The sequence below is a fragment of the Monopterus albus genome, unplaced genomic scaffold (genome assembly GCF_001952655.1).
Source record: "Monopterus albus unplaced genomic scaffold, M_albus_1.0 scaffold199.1, whole genome shotgun sequence".
NCBI classification, from domain to species: domain Eukaryota; kingdom Metazoa; phylum Chordata; class Actinopteri; order Synbranchiformes; family Synbranchidae; genus Monopterus; species Monopterus albus.
Genome location: NW_018128079.1, coordinates 388,123 through 401,044, shown reverse-complemented (window position 1 = coordinate 401,044; position 12,922 = coordinate 388,123). Strand labels below are relative to the sequence as shown.

At 38.4% G+C, this 12,922-nt stretch overlaps 3 protein-coding genes across 6 annotated transcripts in view; 2 read left to right on the top strand and 1 right to left on the bottom strand.

The window, feature by feature from the left end:
• The window catches only part of LOC109970449 (Williams-Beuren syndrome chromosomal region 27 protein-like), a 5,371-nt gene extending 4,107 nt beyond the window's left edge, over positions 1-1,264 (bottom strand). The window contains exon 1 of one of the 2 annotated variants that reach the window (XM_020618006.1): positions 953-1,264. In XM_020618006.1, coding sequence (XP_020473662.1) covers positions 953-1,196 — 244 coding nt within the window. In that variant the 5' untranslated portion in view covers positions 1,197-1,264. The remainder of the gene's footprint in view (positions 1-952) is intronic. The other variant, XM_020618007.1, reaches the window with a different exon arrangement.
• A 2,688-nt stretch (positions 1,265-3,952) lies between these two features.
• LOC109970452 (ADP/ATP translocase 3-like) lies at positions 3,953-6,589 on the top strand. Of its 2 annotated transcripts, none has more exons than XM_020618012.1 (4): positions 3,953-4,242; positions 5,401-5,887; positions 5,980-6,120; positions 6,268-6,589. In XM_020618012.1, exons 1-4 carry the CDS (start codon positions 4,132-4,134, stop codon positions 6,423-6,425), a joined length of 897 nt encoding a protein of 298 aa, XP_020473668.1. In that variant the 5' UTR covers positions 3,953-4,131; the 3' UTR covers positions 6,426-6,589. The 2 variants fall into 2 exon arrangements, with proteins under 2 accessions (XP_020473668.1, XP_020473669.1); XM_020618013.1 differs by lacking the exon at positions 3,953-4,242 and adding an exon at positions 4,256-4,710.
• A 708-nt stretch (positions 6,590-7,297) lies between these two features.
• Positions 7,298-12,922, top strand: part of nf2b (NF2, moesin-ezrin-radixin like (MERLIN) tumor suppressor b) — a 13,122-nt gene continuing 7,497 nt past the window's right edge. For both annotated transcript variants that reach the window (XM_020618068.1, XM_020618066.1), the window contains exons 1-11: positions 7,298-7,620; positions 7,902-8,017; positions 8,693-8,818; positions 9,315-9,437; positions 9,598-9,681; positions 10,136-10,204; positions 10,353-10,435; positions 10,560-10,635; positions 10,737-10,874; positions 11,314-11,388; positions 11,493-11,606. In XM_020618068.1, coding sequence (XP_020473724.1) covers positions 7,928-8,017; positions 8,693-8,818; positions 9,315-9,437; positions 9,598-9,681; positions 10,136-10,204; positions 10,353-10,435; positions 10,560-10,635; positions 10,737-10,874; positions 11,314-11,388; positions 11,493-11,606 — 978 coding nt within the window. In that variant the 5' untranslated portion in view covers positions 7,298-7,620; positions 7,902-7,927. The remainder of the gene's footprint in view (positions 7,621-7,901; positions 8,018-8,692; positions 8,819-9,314; positions 9,438-9,597; positions 9,682-10,135; positions 10,205-10,352; positions 10,436-10,559; positions 10,636-10,736; positions 10,875-11,313; positions 11,389-11,492; positions 11,607-12,922) is intronic.

Genomic DNA, 12,922 nt, shown 5'->3' with positions numbered 1-12,922 from the left:
TTGAAGTCCAGTGTTAAGTTTCCACAGTCTGTGATGGTTTGGGGTGCAATGTCATCTGCTGGTGTTGGTCCACTGTGTTTTTTGAAAACCAAAGTCACTGCACTCGTTTACCAAGAAATTTTAGAGCACCTCATGCTTCCTTCTGCTGACCAGCTTGGTGTTGGTGTGCTTGACTGCCCAGCAAACTCACCAGACCTGAACCCCATAGAGCATCTATGGTGTATTGTCAAGAGGAAAATGAGAAATGAGAGACCAAAAAATGCAGATGAGCTGAAGGCCACTGTCAAAGAAACCTGGGCTTCCATATCACCTCAGCAGTGCCACAGACTGATCACCTCCATGCCATGCCGAATTGAGGCAGTAATTAAAGCAAAAGGAGGCCCAACCAAGTATTAAGTACATATACTGTAAATGAACATACTTTCCAGAAGGCCAGCAATTCACTAAAAATGTTTTTTTTAATAGGTCTTATGAGGTATTCTAAATTATTGAGATAGTGAATTGGTGGGTTTTTGTTAAATGTGGGCCAAAATAATCAAAATTAAAAGACCCAACGGCTACTACTCAAGTCTGTGTGTACTGAATTTGTATAATAGACGAGCTTCACTATTTGAGTTGAATTACTGAAATAAATGGACTTTTCCACGATATTTTAATTTATTGAGATGCACCTATAGGTAGGACAAGGTAACCATACAGATCGAAAAGGATGTAAGCGTTTCTGTGAATTTCTGAGCAGACTGTGAAGGCTGTTGGAAAGGTTGTGAGCATCCTACATTAATTGTGCCTTTCATTGCCACCAGCTGCCGTTCGTCTCGGTTAAGTGACAGTACGATCCCGGAAGTATAGTTAAAGGGACGGATTTATGTGTTTACCACTATTAGACGACCAGAAGCAGAACAGTGGTTTGCACTACTCACAGACAGGATTTTAAATATGAAGTGTATCTGACCTGTAAAAGACTCGTATCTTAACTGGTGATGATCTTGAGGTAAACAGCAGAAAACAACGTCCACGTTGCAAAGTATTACACCAGAATGCGCATTTGCACGCATGTGATTGGTTAATGCAGCAGCTTTCCGGGTGACGTCATCGAAAGTTGAATTAGGTTTATTATTATTATTATTATTATTAGAACCTAGAAACAACCCAAAACCACCATGCAGGCATGCAAGCATCTGAATCAGGCATACCATGAATAACCCAAACACAGCAAATTAATAATTATAAATAAAATAAACAATCTAGTCTAGTGAAATGCAAGTAATTACATCTAAATATAAAATGGATGAATGTGTAAATTTTTTTTTATTATACTTTATTAATTAATACTAAGTACTTAATGATTAGTAATCGCCTGCAAAACAGGCCAACAGGTCTGTGTTAAAATGTAAAATAGGCCATCTGATTACTTGAAGGCACAGACATCCTGTCCCCAAGCAGCTTCGTATATATATATTTTTGTAAGTATTTAAAAAAAAAATTTGCAAGTTAAAGTAGCTCTAACCCTCACCTCCTCCATTCTCACTTCACTGACTGGACATCAAGTTAACATACTATTTCCAACCTATACTTTCATACATTGTAATTAAGTATTAAATAAAATTTGTTGCATTTGTTGGTTGCTGTCTTGTTGTTTTTTCTTCTATACACAGCCTGGAGTTTGTTTTTGTTTTTTTTAATTGGCTCAACCTCTGGCAGTTTAATTCTTATCTTTGTACAATGTCGACCTGTAAAAGACTCGTGTCTTAACTGGTGATGATCTTGAGGTAAACAGCAGAAAACAACATCCACGTTGCAAAGTATTACACCAGAATGCGCATTTGCACGCATGTGATTGGTTAATGCAGCAGATTTCCGGATGACGTCACGTTGCGCCGGAAGTTGAACAAGATTATTATTATAACAACCGAAACAACCCAAAACCACCATGCAGACATGCAAGCGTCTGAATCAGACATACAATGAATAATCAAAACACAGCAAATTAATTATAAATAATAAAAAATCTAGTCTAGTAAAATGCAAGCAAGTAATTACATCTAAATATAAAATGGATGAATGTGTAAAATCATTTTATATTTTATTAATACTAATTACTTAATGATTCGTATTAATATCCCTACATTTGATTTCTGATCAAGTAGCCTAATCTTAATGTATTTGTATGTAGAATTTGTATTTGAATATCTGTAGAGCTTTAAAATGAAGTTGCAAATAATTTTCAAAGGCTGGAAGTTTTGTGGTGACTTTCAAATAGCTACATTTACCCTAGACTATGATCAGGGACTTCTTTTGGTGTCCAGCCATCTATGTGAGCTCTCCCATAAGATTTTGATAACTTCACAGGTGTAAAACAAGTGATGAGTTTCAGTATCTTTGTCATAAAGAAAAATTAACTTGTTTTATTTTTGGACATAAAAGAAATGACAGGTATCTTGTTCTTATTTTGATTATACATTTTGTAAATTCTTTAACTGGAAGAGGAAAGCAATCATTTGTGATAGCTGTTCTTAATAATTTGTCATTATATTTTATGCCAAAGAACTTAATGTTGTCAACAACAAAAGCAGTTCAAGAAATGATTATACTGGATGGCCTCTTTTACCACATTTGATCCGTGCAAATAGCTTTCACCACTTAATGTGAGGATGCCAGAGATGACTGTCTGGCCTTTTTGGATTGTACAGCGTTGCCACTGTTGTCTATTAAATATATTGTGGTCTGAATTTTTCTCCACAGATTCCTTGTAAAATATAATTTATTCTTCCAAATAGTTATGCTGTGTGAAATTATTTTTGTAAAGTTCCCAATACAGTAACACTGTCATGGTCCCAGCTGCTCTCCCTTTGCTGTTTTATTACTCGTCCCATGTGTCCTCTTTCTTGCTGCAATTTTGTTTTGTTTGTCTTGGTGTGGTGCTGCAGCCTGCTTGTGACCAGTACACCTGGACACCTGTAACCCATTCTACAGTCAAGCATTTGACTCCCGCATGCCTCGCCCAGCCCAGCCTCCAGCTAATAATGTAATTCAGCCATTGACTACACAAATTCCCTATCAGCCATTCTGCCCCAGCCTCTCATCCAGCTGTTACTTCCACAGCTCTCATCTTTCCATATTCTTCAAATAAACGTGGTTTAACTGTGTCACTGCTGTCAATGTTCTGCCTTTTGAGTCAGAAGACAACTGAGGTAACATAACTTAATGGGAAGTTTTTTACGGATCAAAAGCACAAATTAAAAGAAAATCAATTCCAGACATGTTTAAATATACTGTGCAGTATAAGAAGGAAAAGTAAACCACAAAGAATGATCATCTTTTATTAAAGAACATAGATAATAACTGTGATGTACTCTTAGTTGTACAGACAACTATAGCTAAATGACTTTGATACTGAAGAAATCTTAAAGCCTCATGATTGTCAGGTAAGATCTGAAGCTTCCTGTTGCTGCACTATTTGTAATTTATCTCGTAATTATGGGATGTTTTCTCAGAGGTTCCTGAGCTCCTATTTTTTTCTTGTAGCCTAATTATGTGAGAGTAAGTCATAAGTACTAGATAAACCCTCCGAAATGTTGTAAATCCCATTTGGTTGGTTAAAAAAGTAGATAATAGTATAAAGAGGACTGGGCTTGTTGGGCCATGTGATTACTTACACATTTAAAAAAAAAATTATGATGCACAAGGTCATATGATGTATAAGCTTCTGAAAAATTCAATTTTCTATTTCAAAAGGGCTACAGTTATAACATTTTTCAAGAGAACTAATTAAAATCGAGTACAAAAGAGGCGTCATATTACAGTATAATTTATGCTGCGTGACATTACAGGTAAGCTATTGAAACGTTTTACGTGAAGTAAAAGAGAGCAAATTAGTGGTCGCTGGTTATAACAGGATATGTATACACTGGTAATTTATTGATGGTCGCTACCCACAGGTTAGGTGCGAAAGATACAGTACATGTATGCCAACCGTGGTCATATTGCAAACCCAGGAGGGTACACCTGCTGTAACAAAACACCGCGGGATCCGGAGTGAATGCTGACTGTCCAATATTCAACTTAAAAGTCACATCACCGCTGTACGGCTACTATAACGTGTATTACCTGATACAGCAAGAACATAACACCATGAGAGAAGAAGCTTCTTCCTTCGCCAAGAATTTCCTGGCCGGTGGCATCGCCGCTGCTCTTGTTGAAACATTCGTCGCTCCCATCGAGAGAGTGAAACTCCTCCTTCAGGTAAAACTGCAGTCAAACAGGTGCTGTAGTCTGGATTTTGATAGGTTGGAAGGTGAATGGACTCTTGGTAAAACAAACAGTTCTCAGCCAGAACCAGACAATTTTAATTTGCAGTGAGTGTCACATTTACGTAAAGCTTAAATCAGATAATACTGTAGGAAGAGGAGAGGGAGGACTTAGTCCAAATAGAAGACATAATAACATTAACCAATGTGAAGTCACTGCTGGAGTAAGGAGAGAAAATAGAAGGAAATGCGACCAAAACCGCACAGAATATACAACTGGGACAGCAGGTTTGAGAGAGCACATGGAGCATCCTATCATGAAGTCTAGCTATTGTCTGTTCTTCAGATTGAGAGCAATCAGTTTTCCCGGCTTTAAAGCTTGATAAGTTGATAAAACTCCTACTCGAAAACCAGCCTTCCTGGTTAGCTGTTAGCTGTTGCCAACGACACAATGATTTATAGGGTGAGTCCCAATTCCCTTAATTACGTTCACGTTTCCATAATGTGCATCTTTTACAAATAGGAAGTGATGGTGGAAGAAGCCTACTCACATTGTTTAGGCCTACTTAGACTAAGTAAAACTAGTAATACCACAATGTAAAATACTCTTGCAAGTAAAGGTCCTGTATTCAAAATGTTGCATAGGTACAAAACTATTAGCTTCAAAATAGGGCTTATAGTGTACTTAAAGTACCAAAAGTAAAAGTACTCATTATGCAGAATGGCATGCTTAACATTAATGTACACTGCCCAGCCACCTTAATAGTCACACCTGCACAATTGTACACATTTTCAGCCTTGTATGGATGAATGGAAATGTGTTTAATGCTAAAATATCCACCTGTCACATTTTATCTAACACTAGATAAATAGATAGGTTTAGTGGGACAGTGCTTTAAATCTGCTTTAAATCTGTTTACACTGTTTTGGTATAGGCTGTGGTATTACAAGTGAGGACTGTCCAAAAGTACAGTTGAGATCATTGCTTTAAAAGTGATTTAATTCCAGCCTCATCATTCTAAAATAGCATTTTGTTTGTCAGCGTGTTCAACTTGAGGCTTCTGTGGTGGGGCAGTTTTAAAACACATCTATAGCTGTAACATGTGACCAAACAAGACCTCCGATTTTTTTTCTTTCTTTTTGATTATTCCAGGTTCAGCATGCCAGTAAGCAGATCACTGTGAATAAACAGTACAAGAGTTTCATTGACTGTGTTGTCCGTATCCCCAAGGAGCAAGGAGTGCTTTCCTTCTGGAGAGGTAACCTTGCTAATGTTATCAGATATTTCCCTACCCAGGCCCTCAACTTTGCATTCAAAGACAAGTACAAGGAACTCTTCCTCAATGGCATTGACAAGCGCACCCAGTTCTGGAGGTACTTTGTTGGTAACCTGGCCTCTGGTGGTGCCGCTGGAGCTACCTCTCTTTCTTTTGTGTACCCTCTTGACTTTGCTCGCACTCGGCTGGCTGCTGATGTGGGAAAGACAAGAGCTGAAAGAGAGTTCACTAGTCTTGGAAACTGTCTGGTGAAGATCTTCAAGTCTGATGGTGTAAGAGGCTTATACCAGGGCTTCAATGTGTCTTTGCAGGGCATTGTCATCTACAGGGCTGCATATTTTGGCATCTATGATACAGCTAAGGGTACAGTGAGTTTTACATATTTTCACATATTTTTCTCTCAAAAAACTCTGCAAATCCGATGTATAGTCTTTATTTTGTTCTTTATACTCTAGGTATGCTTACAGACCCCGAGAACGCCCATATAATGGTGAGCTGGATGATTGCACAGACAGTGACAGTTGTTGCTGGCCAGATGTCATACCCCTTCGACACGGTCCGTAGACGTATGATGATGCAATCTGGACGCAAAGAAGGTGAATTTGTATTAATGAAAGCCTTTGCAGTCCAATTAGCGAATACAGCTGAATAAACATTACTGATGTGTACAGCCACTCGAATCCACAGTTCATAAAACTCTTTTTGATTCTGTGACTGTATTTCTGGTCTTTTATCTTCCTCAGCTGACATCATGTACCGTGGGGCCATTGACTGCTGGCTTAAGATTGCACATGATGAGGGTTGTATGGGTTTTTTCAAGGGAGCTGGGTCCAATGTGCTCAGAGGCATGGGCGGTGCCTTTGTGCTGGTGTTGTTCGATCAACTGAAGAAAATCATCTAATGCTTCATGGTGTCACATCACTGTCTAGTTTGACTTAATTTACATTTCTATGGAGTCTACAATCTCTCTTATTTATTGGAACAAACTTTATGATTTTAAATGTACTACATTGTGTTTTTTCTGTTAAGGTTTGTATGATCCCAACTTGAATAAATTTATTCTGGAACACAAACTAAACAATGGTGTCAACTGTCTCCTCCACTCGCAATATTTTAACAATATTTTCTAAAATAATCTTCAGTGACAAAATATACAACTGGAAAAAGTCTTTTATTCGACTGAAAGTCACAAAATGCAAAACAACAAAGGTGCATTTTGAAATGTTTTAACTAATCATCTTGTAATGAATGCAGTTCTACTTTCTGAGTATGATTTATCATTTGCAGAAAAAGGATTACATAGCCTACTATGTGAGTGTGGAGACGGCGATAACTTTATTTATAAAGGCCTGCCCTTTTTTCCAGCTAGTTCCTTCACAGGTTCACAATCTGATAAAACTTGGTTCGCCAGCTATTTCCCTAATAAATGGAACAGCATTAGATAATTGCTACAGACACTGGTAGTTAGTTACAAGAACAAAATTGACCAGGAAGCATAGGTACGTTGTTTAAGTTAATGGCCCTCAGTTACCTCAGTAAAAATGACAGGGACAGAGAGGTCCGTGGCACATTCGCGCTTTTTGCCTGTATGTTTTATTACTTTGGTGTAGTATTTTTATATTTGGTAGTCAGATAAATGTCGTAGTTACGGCTTCCATAGTCTCTGCCCTAAATGCCTCGATAGGCAACATTTCCCACAACCATTGAAGGGAGCATTCGTGCTTCCAAAAGCCTGCACATGCGCAGTGGCGTTTTCCCAATCTGCTGTTCATGTTCCCACCTGTAGAGTGTCCGGGAGTCAAAACAAAAAACTTCTGGAAAGTCGCCCCGACCTTTTAACAGCAAGCTAGCATGTTGGCAAGCTGAAGCGTGTTAAAGTGTTCATAGCTAAAAGGCCGTTCGTTTGGTGCATTTCATTATGGAAAACTCTCACAAGTTCCGCTCTTTCGGCTACTTGCTTTGGTTCGTTTTCGAGGAGTAACTGTAAAGCTAACGCTGTTTAACAGGATCAGCTAGCTTAGCATTGGTCTCCCAACAGAACGCCCAGCCTCTTCTGAGTCTTGTTGGACGGCAGAAGTTTGTAACTTTACTCCCTGGTAATGGGCCTTATCTGTATTTTCAATACATGTTATATTTAATGAAGTAACGCAGTCCTATTTTATTTCTATAAGACCGTGATTGACATTAAGTCCTTGTTTCCTGATAGCGAATTTCCAGAAACATGACCCAATAACATTAGCTGGTTGAACAGTGGTTTAATGCTCTCCTAAAGTTTAAAGATGTTAATTACAGTAAAATTAGCGGTTTTCGTTACTAAGCACATTTCTCCCCCCGAAAGCAGCTCTGCCTTTGAAATACTTGTATTGTTTTTCTTCAGGTTTCTTTGACAGCAGCATCCTCAAAATGTCAATCTTGGGATTAAAGAAGAAACAGCCCAAGACTTTCAAAGTCAAAGTTGTCACCATGGACGCTGAAATGGAGTTTAGCTGTGAGGTATGGCTTTATTTAGGCAACCTGTGGTTGTGATAGGATGCTTCATCTCTCTCTTTGAGTGTATGTCCACATTTTGTATGCAGTGGTGGAAAATGAAACAATGTTGTGGTATCTGTACTTCAGTACTTTGATTTATTGGCACCTCATATTAAGACCACTAAATTTTAGATGCAAGTGTGGCACTTTTTAACTCCACTACATTTGTTTGATAACTTTACTTTTCAAAATCAGATTCAATAAACAAAATACAGTAAAATTGATCCTTGAAGGAAATTCAAAGGCTACCCCACATTAGCTTCACCTTTACCAGCTGTATAATAATACCATAATTATAATCAAATAATGATATACATTAATCTGCCGCTCTGCATATTAAGGACTTTCCTATAAATAGTCACCATCTATATATGCGTAAACCATTGTATGCAGACTTTTCAAATGCCTTATAAGTATTTAAGTTCTAGCACCTGTGTGCTACACAAAAGAGTTAAACATTTTCCTTTGTTCCTTTTTTACATATTTTATTGTTGCAGTCAAAGACAAAGACATACCTAGTATCCTGTCAGTACCCTATAAAGTTACTGGATATCAGTACTTAGCAGCAACTGCAAACCAACACATTACCTTTCAGGATTACCAACTACTTGCGTCTTTGTTGTTTAATGTTTTTCTTAGGTGAAGTGGAAAGGGAAAGACTTGTTTGACCTGGTGTGTCGCACTGTTGGACTGAGGGAGACCTGGTTCTTTGGACTCAGGTACACTGTGAAGGACACTTATGCTTGGCTGAAACAAGAGAAGCAGGTGAGTGGTAGAGTGAATATGTGGTCAGACAGGCTAACAGAGATTCACAAACATTATATGATGTGAAAGATAATTCATGCACCATGCTTTTGAACTTGTATGTTAAACAGTTAATCCATGAATTATTTTTAATGAAACAAAGAAGTGTTTGTTTGATAAAGTGTCAGAACCTAGCAGGATTCAGTTTCCCAGAATCAAGGGTGACGCCTTCAAATTGTTATTGTCTGACATACCAAAACCCAAAGATATATTGAGTTTACAGTCCTCACTCTGAGAGTTAACATTTGTTGTTTTGTTTGATAAATTACTTTGGTAGTTAATTTATTATTTTATTATTATTATTGCTAAATTATCAGTAGATCAACTAATTCAGTGTTGCTCATTACTAGTTTCACTTCTGAGGACATGACACTCTGGCTTTTGTGAGAATTGTAGTCTAATAAACACATTATTGCATTCTTTGTCTCTACTCTTACTCTTCTATTTGTTCACCAAGGTTTTGGACCAAGAGGTTCCCAAGGACTCTCCCATAACATTTAATTTTCTAGCTAAATTCTTCCCAGAAAAAGTAGAAGAGGAACTGGTCCAAGAAATTACTCAGCACCTCTTCTTCTTACAGGTAATACAGCTCATAATATTTCTCGTAAAATAATCGTTGGCCTGGACTTATTGTACAGGCACTCTTTACATGCGAGTAGGATTCATCTCCATGTTATAGAAAAGCAAATCAAAAACTTGGTTCAATACATGTTCATACATGTCTTCAAACTGTCATTTAGGTGAAAAAACAGATATTAGATGAAGAGATTTTCTGTTCGCCGGAAGCGTCTGTTCTGCTGGCATCGTATGCTGTACAAGCTAAGGTAAGAGAGCTGTGCAGGGTTAATGGCCTCTTACTGTCCTCTACTGTCATTCTTGCTGCACCTGTTTCTCAAACCATTTAACCAAGTGAAGTCCAACTGAAATTCACAATTACTGCTTTATGCAGATACACTTGCACCTGCAATAATGTGGATCCTGGGCATCGGAAACCAGCGTTCCCCACACTGACACATCACTTTTTAACTAAATATGGTGAACAAGCAGTTGTTTATTCGGATGTAACGCATACACCAGCTCGTTTGCAGTCCAGCCAGAGATCTAGGATGGGGCAAAATATAATCTATTTTATTTTTAGACTGTTGTTATTGTTAGCCTTTATATAATTTATATGTTGCTGATGTACAGCATTAACAACCACATCACTCACTCTTTTTTTTTTTTTCTTGTTTCTCAACATACACCCCACCCCACCCCAAATCTCACTGTCCCTCACAGTATGGTGACTATGACCCAAACTTTCACAAGCCGGGCTTCCTGGCGCAAGATGAGCTTTTGCCAAAAAGAGTAAGTACACATTTGTCTGCCCACAATAGTAACTTATAGCACATTGTTTATTTGTAGTAATCATCACTTTGGTGTTTTTGTAATGGTGTGTGTCTGTGCATATGGTATGTAATGTTTTTTCCTGTGGTTTCCTGTGTGTGTTTCACAGGTTCTAATGCAGTATCAAATGACAGCTGACATGTGGGAGGAAAAGATCACAGCTTGGTACGCAGAACATAGAGGCATCGCCAGGTAGGACTGACCCAGGAGAGCTGCTAAAATCCTGCATGTATAGAGAAATTAACACCTTTACAAAATCTGTAGTCTCAGATTCTGTACCTTGGTTTGATGGATTTAACCTTTGCTGCCCATACAGAGATGAAGCTGAGATGGAATACTTAAAGATTGCTCAGGACCTTGAGATGTACGGTGTCAGCTACTTTGCCATTACTGTGAGTGTATATTTTTGTTGATAAATTTTATAAAGAAAAATGCACCCATATCATAACTTTCATGATGATGAACATTTCTGTTTAACGCCTCACATTGACAGCAAAATAAGAGGGACACAGATTTGTTACTTGGAGTGGATGCTCAGGGTCTTCACATCTACAGCCCCAGCAGCAAACTTAATCCCAACAAGTCCTTTCCTTGGAGCGGCATCCGCAATATTTCTTACAGTGAAAAGGAGGTAAATACAAGTAATGGCCTCTGTCTTTGTCCAGAAACAGTTTACAATGTGAATTTTATTTTTATTTTCTGTCATTTTGGAAGACGTATAAAAAATGGGACATCTTGCAACTTTTTCACCTGTAAACTGATGAAAATATCACATCTCTAATATTTTTTTAAAATATGCTTAAATAAATATCTGTTATGTGTACTATTATTATTATTATTATTATTATTGCACCTGTCACTGTTCTCCTGCCTGAATTAAAACACTTCAATTAATGTCCATCTTGTTATAAAAACCTGTAACCTTTTAGTATAAGATTTTCACTCTAATCAGTCATCTCTTATAAACACCTCAAAGCTGTGCTGTCTGTCAAAACAGTAAATACATGCAGTAAAAAAATCAATTTCAGTAGTGCAGAAGTAGCGAAATGATTAACATTTTCCTGCTGCAGTTCACAATAAAACCTCTGGACAAGAAGAAGGATGTTTTCAAGTTCTACTCATCTCAACTGCGTGTCAACAAGCTGGTTGGTTTAACTGTTTGTCCATGTTAGTGTTCAAATATAAAACAAAATTCAGTGAATAGTATATGAACTAAGATATTGCTGATTTGCATCACCTGTGCCTAAAGATCCTGCAGCTCTGCATTGGTAACCACGATCTATTCATGAGGAGGAGGAAGGTGGACTCCATTGAAGTGCAGCAGATGAAGGCTCAAGCTAAAGAAGAGAAGGCTCGTAAAAAGGTCAGCATTCTCTCAGCTGAAGCAATGGAGAGTAACAGATTTGATAGGCTGTTCGCTGCTTATACATATGGAAACTATATTCCAAGGTACACCTGTATGGTAAATGGTCATATTTGTATAGCGCCTTTCTATGCTTTACAGCACACTCAAAACGCTTTCACACTATTTGGCCATTCACCCATTTGCACCCCCAAACACTCACACATTCACACACCGGTGACATCACCGGGAGCAACTGAGGGTACAGTGTCTTGCTCAGGGACACTTCGACATGTTGACTGGACAGGCCCGGAATCGAACCGCTAATCCTCCGGTTAGGACACGACCCGCTCTACCTCTTGAGCCACAGCCGCCATTAGTATTAGTATTGCTGCAGCATCTTTATTGGGTTAAGGTCTGGGCTCTGACTTGGCCATGCCAAAAGGTGGATTTTGTATTTCCGAAGCCATTCTGTTGTGGACTTGCTCCGGTGTTTTGGGTCATTGTCCTGTTTCATCACCGAACTTCTACAGAGTTTCAGCTGATGTACAGACATTCTCACATTATCCTGAAAAAGTTTTTGATACACTTGGGAATTCATCTTCCCCTCAATGATTGCAAGCTGGCCAGGCCCTGATGCAGCAAAACAGGCCCAAATCATGATATTTCCTCCGCCATACTTTACGGTTGGGATGATGTTTTCATGATGATCTGCAGTGCTCTTTTTACACCAGATGTAGTGCTGCATGTTCTTTCCAAATAGTTCAGTCTTAGTTTCATCAGTCCACAAAACATTTTGCCAGTAATGCTGTGGAGTGTCAGTGTGCTCTTTCGCAAACTTCAGGCATGCAGCTTCCTTCGTGGTGTCCTGCCATAGACACCCTGCTTGTTCAATGTTTTACGTACTGTAGACTCATGAACCCAGATGTTAGCCAGTTCCAGTGACTCCTTCAAATTTTTGGCTGTCACTCGGGGTTGTTTCTTTTTCTCATTGATGAGTCTTCATTGTGCTCTTGGGGTTATTTCCTTAACAAGACTCCAGGTATGCTAACACCTGACTCCAATTAGCTTTTTTGATGTAATTAACTCAAGGGTTCACATACTTTTTCCACTAGCACTATGGGGTTTTTATGGTTGTTCTCAAAAAAGCCATGAACGATCAGAATTTTTTTGTGTTACAGTGAGGAACAGAAGTATTTGAACACCCTGCGATTTTGCAAGTTCTCCCACTTAGAAATCATGGAGGGGTCTGAAATTCACATTGTAGGTGCATTCCCACTCTGAGAGACAGAATTAAAAAAAAAATTCAGGAAATCACATTGTATGATTTTTAAAGA